General features: G+C 38.1%; 1 protein-coding gene across 1 annotated transcript; it reads left to right on the forward strand.

Annotated features, from left to right (window-relative positions):
* The first annotated feature begins 279 nt into the window (after nt 1-279).
* KBTBD2 (kelch repeat and BTB domain containing 2) lies at nt 280-8894 on the forward strand. The gene is made up of 3 exons (XM_036247254.1): nt 280-824; nt 2902-3067; nt 6197-8894. Exons 1-3 carry the CDS (start codon nt 655-657, stop codon nt 7730-7732), a joined length of 1872 nt encoding a protein of 623 aa, XP_036103147.1. The 5' UTR covers nt 280-654; the 3' UTR covers nt 7733-8894.
* The last annotated feature ends 387 nt before the right edge of the window (nt 8895-9281 follow it).

The following is a 9281-nucleotide window of genomic DNA, read 5'->3' on the forward strand; positions in this document are numbered from 1 at the left end:
CTAGGGCTCAAATTCTTTATTTTTAAGTAACTTTAAAAATGTATACTTATTATGTGTTTCTTGTTTTCTAGAATGTTTATATTTTGTATAGAGCTCAAAATTAATTTAAAACACAAATGTTAATTTTCTTCAATTTATATTTTAAATGTAATAGACTTTTAAAAAATGTTCCTTTTCTCATGTTTTATTTTTATGGTAATGTCTGAAATTAAACTTCAGATGAATATAATTTATATTTAAGTCTACCATTTAAAAATTTTATTCTTAAATGTGCTGGCCTGGCTAACTGAACTTTTTTTCCTTTTAGTGTTACTCCAGAAGATCCACAGAATATAGGATGTTGCCACGAAATCTACCTCGTGTGTTACTGTCTTTCACTTATAAGCTGTACAACAATTGCAAATTTGAGCAAGATGTCTGCAGACTGTGTTGAAAAACTCTGAAGAACCTAATAAGCACAGGATGACCTAGGAGTGATTTTAAGTCTATAACAAGATACTATTCATTAGTGAATGTGTCAGTCTTGGTTCTGAATGCTGCAGATAACAGCAAGCAGAGTTTCTCCTTTCTTTATTTCTGAGACATTCACTTGACCTTCCATCAGCAAGACTGACTTTTCTAATCTGCTCTGGGAGACATTAATGGAATATAGTCATGTCCACTCAAGACGAGAGGCAGATCAATACTGAATATGCTGTGTCCTTGTTGGAACAGTTAAAACTGTTTTATGAACAGCAGTTGTTTACTGACATAGTGTTAATTGTTGAGGGCACTGAGTTCCCTTGTCATAAGATGGTTCTTGCAACATGTAGCTCTTATTTTAGGTAAGTACTATAATCTTGATTAGTTTGTCATTTCAAAAGCAGAATGGTAACTTATTTTAATAGGAATTCTTTTAAGCATTATTAAATTTTTTAAAAAATGGTGTCTTAATGTTTTGTCTGCATTTCCTGTTCAGAGGATGTAGAGCTTTCCAGATCACTTCCTCACCTGTGTAAGGACAGTGAAAGAAGTTTGTTACAAAGGTCTGACTACAAAAAAATTGTTGAAATTAAGGAAAAATTTTAATGATGGGGAGGCAAAAAGATTCAGAATGTTATTTTTTCACACACACAAAAAAGTCTTTGTACTTAGAGATAATACAGTATTTTAAAATATGGGGTAATTTTCATTTCTTGAGATTTTAAAATAAATTTAGAAAACATTGGTCATCGTTTATAAATTAAAGAGTACAGTAGGCTTAACAATAACTTAGAGGATAATTGGTGCTATTTAGACATGTTAAGGACTTTCAGTTTTCTTTGCGAAAATGCATTTCTTTTTCTCACTCTTGATTATTGTTATTTGTGATATCCTTTAGCTTTACCAGACTCTTTGCCAGATTTAAATATTTAATAATTAATAACATTGTTGGTGTTCTCTATGACTCAGAATTTAGAAGTTGATTTAGATATATGCTTGCTAATTACAAATAAGTAAAGCTTCACTTTCCATTTTTATGATCTTTTGTAACTTTAAATCTTTTTAAAGTGGATTACTTTTCTATTTTTCTTAATCTTCACCCGAGGATATGTTTTTATTGCTTTTATTTATTTATTTATTTATTTATTTATTTATTTATTTATTTTTTTAGTCCTCACCCGAGGACATTTTTCCATTTTTTGTTCAGATAGAGCGGGAGGGAGAGAGAGGAAGAGAGAGAGAGAGAAACATCGATGTGAAGGGACACATCGAGTGGCTGCCACCCGCACGACCAACCAGGGCCGGGGACAAACTGCAACCGAGGTACATGCCCTTAGCGGGAACCGAACCCGGGTCTCTCTGTACCGCAGGCCGACGCTCCAACCGCTGAGCCAAACCGGCCAGGGCTGTTTTTATTGCTTTTAGAGAGAAGGCGGGGTGGGGAGAAAACACCAATATGAGAGAGAAACATCAGTGGGCTGCTTCCTGCACCCACCCCACTGAGGATAGCAGTGTCCTGACCTGGAACTGAACCAACTACCCTCCTGGTGTGTGGGATGATGCTCAGCCAACGGAGCCACATTGTCCCCATTGGTGTTATAATACATATTAATACTTAGTTCCTTTTTATTGCCCAATAGTATTCTGTGGCAGACCTTGGAGATATTGTGGATTTAGTTCCAGACTACTACAATAAAACAAATATCACAATGAAGCAAGTCATATGATTTTTTGGTTTCCCAGTGCATATAAAAGTTATGTTTATTCTGTAGTCTAGTAGTGTGGGGTAGCATTACGTCTAAAGAAAACAATGTACATACCTTAATTTAAAAAGACTCTTGCTAAAAAATGCTCACTGTTATCTGAGCCTTCAGCAAATTGTAATCTTTCTGCTAGTGGAAGGTCTTACCTTCAATTTGTAAAAGACACAGTATCTGCAAAGTCCCGTAAGGTGAAATGCAATAAAACCAGATTTGTCTGTAAATAACTTGATCTTGTCACTCAGAATGACATAGTGGAATATTTTGGTGTATCTTTTTTTTTTTTTTTTAATATATTTTCTTTATTGATTTTAGAGAGAGAGAAAGGGAGAGGGAGAGAGAGAGAAGCACCGATGAGAGAGAACATCGATCGGCTGCCTCCTGCGTGTCCCCCACTGGGGATTGGACCCACAACCTGGGCATGTGCCCTGACTGGGAATTGAACTGGCGACCTCCTGGTGCATGGGTCAATGCTCAACCACTGAGCCACACCTGCCGGGCATTTGGTATATCTTTGACACTGGATTATACTTTTCTGTGATCTCCCTCAAATGATTTCCCAATAAGTTGTCCATCAGCAAATGCCTTAAATAAACATCCCATGTTGTGTAGCTTGTCTTTTTAGGTCTACATTTGTTTTACACTAAACCCAAAGGTTTGTTTTTTCTCTCTGCTGCAGAGCCATGTTCATGAGTGGACTAAGTGAAAGCAAACAGACACATGTACACCTGAGGAATGTGGATGCAGCCACCTTACAGATAATAATAACTTACGCATACACGGGTAACTTGGCAATAAATGATAGCACTGTGGAACAGCTTTATGAAACAGCTTGCTTCCTGCAGGTAAGCAGTTTTTTCTGTTATATACATTAAGTAGTTTCTTTTTCCTTTTTAAAAATGTTTTTGTTGATTGCTTTTAGAGAGAGCAAAACATCGAGTTTGTTGTTGCACTTATTCATGCAGTCATTGGTTGCTGCTTGTATGTGCCCTGATCAGGGATCAAACCTGCAGCGTTGGGGTATGGGGACAATGCACTAACCAACTGAGCTATCTGGCTAGGGCTTTGTGGTTTGTTTTTTTAAGAAACATTGTTTCATCGGTAATATATCTATGTAATTTTCTTGTTGAAGATTTTAGAAGGTAAAAGTTTTTTCCCTTTTAAAAATGTGTAAGGGAGCCCTGGCCAGTTTGGCTCAGCGGTTAGAGCGTCCACCTGCGGTCCGGAGAGACCTGGGTTCGGTTCCCGCTAAGGGCACGTACTTCGGTTGCAGTTTGTCCCCGGCCCTGGTTGGTCGTGCGGGTGGCAGCCACTCGATGTGTCCCTTCACGTCGATGTTTCTCTCTCTCTCTCCCTTCCTCTCTCTCCCTCCCACTCTATCTGTACAAAAAATGGAAAAATATCCTCAGGTGAGGATTAAAAAAAAAAAAATGTGTAAGGGAAAAACAATAGTATTTGATCATCGAGTAAACTTTAGTTTTATGGTGGGAACTTAATTAAAAAGATAAGTGAAAAATATACTTCTGCCTAATGTACTTGAGAGTTTAGATTTCAAGTAAAAGTAATTTTTAACAGTATTTATTATTTTTAAGTGCTTCAGTTTTTTTCCCTAAAGCTTAGATGTACTAATTTTTTAAAATGTGTTTTTACTGATTTTAGAAAGAGAGGAAGGGAGAGGGGGAGAGAGAGAGAGAAACATCTATCTGCTGCTTCCTACAGGGCCCCTACTGAGGATCCAGCCCAAAACCCGGGCATGTGCCTTGATCAGGAATCAAACTGGTGACCATTTGGTGCATGGGACCACGCTCAACCAACCAAACCACATGGCCAGGGCTAGATATACTTATTTATCTATTTATTCATTTATTTTTATTTATTATATATATTTTAAATTTTATTTATTTTATATATTTTAAATTTTTTATTTATTTTAAAGACAGAGAGAGACTCTGAGAGAAACACCGATTTCTTGTTCCACTTATTTATGCATTCATTCATTGGTTACTTCTTGTATGTGCCCTGACCAGGGATTAAACCCACAACCGTAGGGTATCAGGGCGATATATTAATTTAAAAAAAATTTTTTTTTCTTTACTGACTTTAGGGGGAGAGAGAGAGAGAGACATCGAGACATCAATGAGAGATAACATCGATTATCTGCCTCCTGCATGCCACCCACTGGGGACTTGGCTCACAACCTGGGCATGTGCCTTGACCGGGAATTGAAGCTAACCTCTTGATGCCACTGAGCCACACCGGCTGGGCCGATGTACTAATTTTTTTTCCCCGATGTACTGATTTTCGATGGTATTACTTTACACATAAAATTTTAAGATTCTTATGGAAATTATCAAATTTAATAGATCAATAGCCGTATGACCAACATTGAGCTATTAAGAAATATTTAAACTAAACTAAAATACTCCTACGTGTAGTATAGGTACCTATTGTACCTATAACTGGAAACTGAGGCCATGTTGGGTAGCTTCTTGGTACTTTAAAGTCAAAGGCATTGACATCCTAAATCCAAACGTGAAACAAGGAAGTGCTATCTTTCTACAACTTTCAAGTTTTCACTAACTTTTTAAAAGCCAGGAGTAAAAGCAGGTGTTTTTTAGAATTGCTTATAAGTTGAGGAATTTTAAGAAATTTGAAATCAGAGCACTGTGTTACTGTAAATAGTGACACTGTTCTTAGCATTTTTTCCCAATCATGTTAATGAAACCCATGTGCTTATGCTTGCCCAAATGCAAAATAGGACTCTGCCTCTTGGACTGGGTTACCCTGGCAAGCCCGGATAGGTCGTTTTATGACTTTCACTATTGATCACATAAAATGGTAATGTTCTTACATGCGAGGTACTATGTTGTGCTAATTCTCACAATAATCATTTCTGAAGATTTCCCCATTTTATACAGTTGAGGCTTAGAGAAATAGCTACTTGTCTGATTACTGATTGGCCAACCCAAGTTTTTAATCCAAGTAACTAACCATACTTCTCTCCATAAATTGCTTCTAGTTAACCACTGAGATTTTTTTTCTTTTTTTTTTTTTTTTAATCCTCACCCGAGGATATTTTTTCCATTTTTGGTACAGATAGAATGGGAGGGAGAGAGAGGAAGGGAGAGAGAGTGAGAAACATCGACGTGAAGGGACACATCGAGTGGCTGCCACCCGCACGACCAACCAGGGCCGGGGACAAACTGCAACCAAGGTACATGCCCTTAGCGGGAACCGAACCCGGGTCTCTCCAGACCGCAGGCCGACGCTCTAACCGCTGAGCCAAACCGGCCAGGGCTGAGATTTTTTTCTTTAACCATTGTAATGTTGAGTATGTATAGTAGGTAGCACTTCCCATTCATCTGATACTACTTTTCCTTCTTAAGAAGAAACATAACTAGAAAACTTAGAGTGGCTAAGATAGGTCATCTAAATGTAGATAATTTACAACTACACAGAAATGTATTATTCCTTTGATTGGTTATCTTAGCTCTCTAGATAAGAAAGGCATATATAACTATTAGTCATTGTGCATGATTTTGTGGTTTTATTTGACTATCTTGTCCATATTGATAAAGTCAGATTCCAGATACTCGACAGTAATCATTTTTTGTACTATGATTTATGTACATTGTTTTTATTTGGTTCTCTCAATTATATATTTTTAAAAGCCTAGAAAAGTGTATAACTTACACATGAATTTCCTTACTTTTCCCTTTAGTTTTTTAAGAGCCTGTTTACTGTCATACTACTGGCTCTTAAATAGGGCAGTTAAGTAGGCCACTGGACAGGTAGAAAAGATGAAAAGCTATATGTATGGTCTCCTAACTTTATTATTACAGAAAATATCTCTTAGCCCAAAATATGTATCAAAAATAAAAACTACAATATAGGGATCTGATTAATATACTAGTGTCTACACAAAAATAAAATGTCTATTTTGCCTTTATCAACTGTTTTTCCCCCCATTTTAGGTAGAAGATGTGCTTCAACGTTGTCGAGAATATTTAATTAAAAAAATTAATGCAGAGAATTGTGTGCGATTGTTGAGCTTTGCTGATCTGTTCAGTTGTGAGGAATTGAAACAAAGTGCTAAAAGAATGGTGGAGCACAAGTTCACTGCTGTGTGTCACCAGGAAGCGTTCATGCAGCTGTCACATGACCTACTGATAGACATTCTCAGTAGTGACAATTTAAACGTAGAAAAGGAGGAGACAGTTCGAGAAGCTGCCATGCTGTGGCTAGAGTACAACACAGAATCACGATCCCAGTATTTGTCTTCAGTTCTTAGCCAAATCAGAATTGATGCACTTTCAGAAGTAACACAGAGAGCTTGGTTTCAAGGTCTGCCACCCAATGATAAGTCTGTAGTGGTTCAAGGTCTATATAAATCCATGCCCAAGTTTTTCAAACCAAGACTTGGGATGACTAAAGAGGAGATGATGATTTTTATTGAAGCATCTTCAGAAAATTCTTGTAGTCTTTACTCTTCTGTCTGTTACAGTCCCCAAGCAGAAAAAGTTTACAAGCTATGCAGCCCACCAGCTGATTTGCATAAAGTTGGGACAGTTGTAACTCCTGATAATGACATCTATATAGCAGGTGGTCAAATTCCTTTGAAAAACACAAAAACAAATCACAGTAAGACAAGCAAACTTCAGACTGCCTTCAGAACTGTGAATTGCTTTTATTGGTTTGATGCACAGCAAAATACATGGTTTCCAAAGACGCCAATGCTTTTTGTCCGCGTAAAGCCATCCTTGGTTTGCTGTGAAGGCTATATCTATGCAATTGGAGGAGATAGTGTAGGTGGAGAACTTAATCGGAGGACCGTAGAAAGATACGACACTGAGAAGGATGAGTGGACAATGGTGAGCCCTTTGCCTTGTGCTTGGCAGTGGAGTGCAGCAGTTGTGGTTCATGACTGTATTTATGTGATGACGCTGAACCTCATGTACTGTTACTTTCCAAGATCTGATTCATGGGTAGAAATGGCCATGAGACAGACTAGCAGGTCTTTCGCTTCAGCTGCAGCTTTTGGTGATAAAATTTTCTATATTGGAGGGTTACATATTGCTACCAATTCTGGCATAAGACTCCCCTCCGGCACTATAGATGGGTCTTCAGTAACCGTTGAAATTTATGATGTGAATAAAAATGAGTGGAAAATGGCCGCCAACATCCCTGCCAAGAGGTACTCAGACCCCTGTGTTCGAGCTGTTGTGATCTCCAATTCTCTGTGTGTGTTTATGCGAGAAACTCACTTAAACGAAAGAGCTAAATATGTCACTTACCAGTATGATCTGGAACTCGACCGATGGTCTCTGCGGCAGCATATATCTGAACGTGTACTATGGGACTTAGGGAGAGACTTTCGATGCACTGTGGGGAAACTTTATCCATCCTGCCTTGAGGAATCTCCATGGAAACCACCAACCTATCTTTTTTCACCGGACGGGACAGAGGAATTTGACCTGGATGGAGAAATGGTTGCACTACCACCTGTATAGTTGGGGATTCAGGAGCTGCCCGCCTGATTTATGTGCTTTGTCATTTTTTTTGCTAAACAAGAGAGGCTATGAAAGGACTAAATATGAGTACATAAAAATCTATCTTTGATAAATTTTATTTTTATGCCCTACTTAATATTTGCATCAGTATAATATATATCAGTGAGTCTTGCAGAAAAATATGCTTCCATAATATGAAATAGATTATCCAATAATTGAGAAACTTTTATGTGTATCATGAGAGCATAGAATCTGGATTATCTAACATTGTTAGCCCTGTGTATGTACAGTTCAAAAAGTTCACTTATTAAACTCGTTTCCTGTTCCTAGTGTGGTATATCACAAATTGTGCTGAGGTTATTTTAGTATATGTATTGCATTCCTGTGCTTCTGTTCTGAAGTCCTGGAATACAGTTTTTCAGTGTAATTCGTTCAGCTGCACTTAACACTAACACCCCTGTTGGAATAGAAATGTCTAAATCCTGTACTCTAGTTGAGGGAGATCTTCCATTTTGTGGTATTGCACAGGGAGAGCTGTGACTGCAGGATCAGTCTAATTATACTATTAGGTGCATGTATTCTCTTTTCACTAACTTATACTTGTCTCTAGAATACAGGTCTTCCAATCAGCTGGTCATTTACCAGGTGTGGACTTAAGTTGCTGGGCTTGCAATAAAGATTGCTAGTCCCTCATTGTGCGGGTCTGGGTGGAGCTTTCGTCAGGAAATGCCTCCACTTTCTGTATTACATTAACATTGGCTCATGCATATAACTACCTGCTGCTGTTGTATTTCTCCATCTTAAAGATTTAGAGTGGGTCAACCAGGTCATTACATCTTAATTTAATAACAAGCATTACTGTAGAGTGATTGTGTGTAGATACCTGTTAGCCGTCAGGGTGTGTTTTTTTTAACCTGTTGTGTGCGTGGGGTAGGATTAGAAAGGTGAACTGTTCAGGAATTCTCTGCACCAGCTGTGCAGATGAGCAGGTAACGAGTGCCCTCTGGCACTCACCCAGGAACCACTAGCAGTAGCGGGCGCCGCCCATCTAACATGAGCACAGGTGCTTCACGACACACATTACTAGCATGTTCAACTGCATACTGTTCTGGCACTGTATTTTGAATGACATTAATTTATTAAATAAATTGTATATATTCAATACTTGTTTTTCTTTTGTGGTATGAATGGTTTAATGGTGTGCTTTTAGTTTTAATTTTACTGGGTCAGTTTAGCTTGTTACATGTGATTTCTTCAGGATTTTGAGGATAGGTAGGTAGGTCGATAGATTTGAGCCTTAATGTATCAACATGAACTACAGATAAAAAGCAACATGCCTTTCAGCCCTGGTTGCCTATTAAAATCATCTGAGGTGCTTTTAAAAGCTGGGGATAGTGCCTGGACCTCATCCCAAACAAAATGAACTACAGTCTGTTGGGTGGACCTAGCAACTGTATCTTTGAGAGCAACTACAGGTGATAACTTTTTTGCAGTCCCATTGAGAGCCATTGGGTTAGGCTTTAAATACAGAGGTGCCTCAGAGGTACTG

The sequence above is a fragment of the Molossus molossus genome, unplaced genomic scaffold, assembly GCF_014108415.1.
Source record: "Molossus molossus isolate mMolMol1 unplaced genomic scaffold, mMolMol1.p scaffold_m16_p_7, whole genome shotgun sequence".
Classification (NCBI taxonomy): domain Eukaryota; kingdom Metazoa; phylum Chordata; class Mammalia; order Chiroptera; family Molossidae; genus Molossus; species Molossus molossus.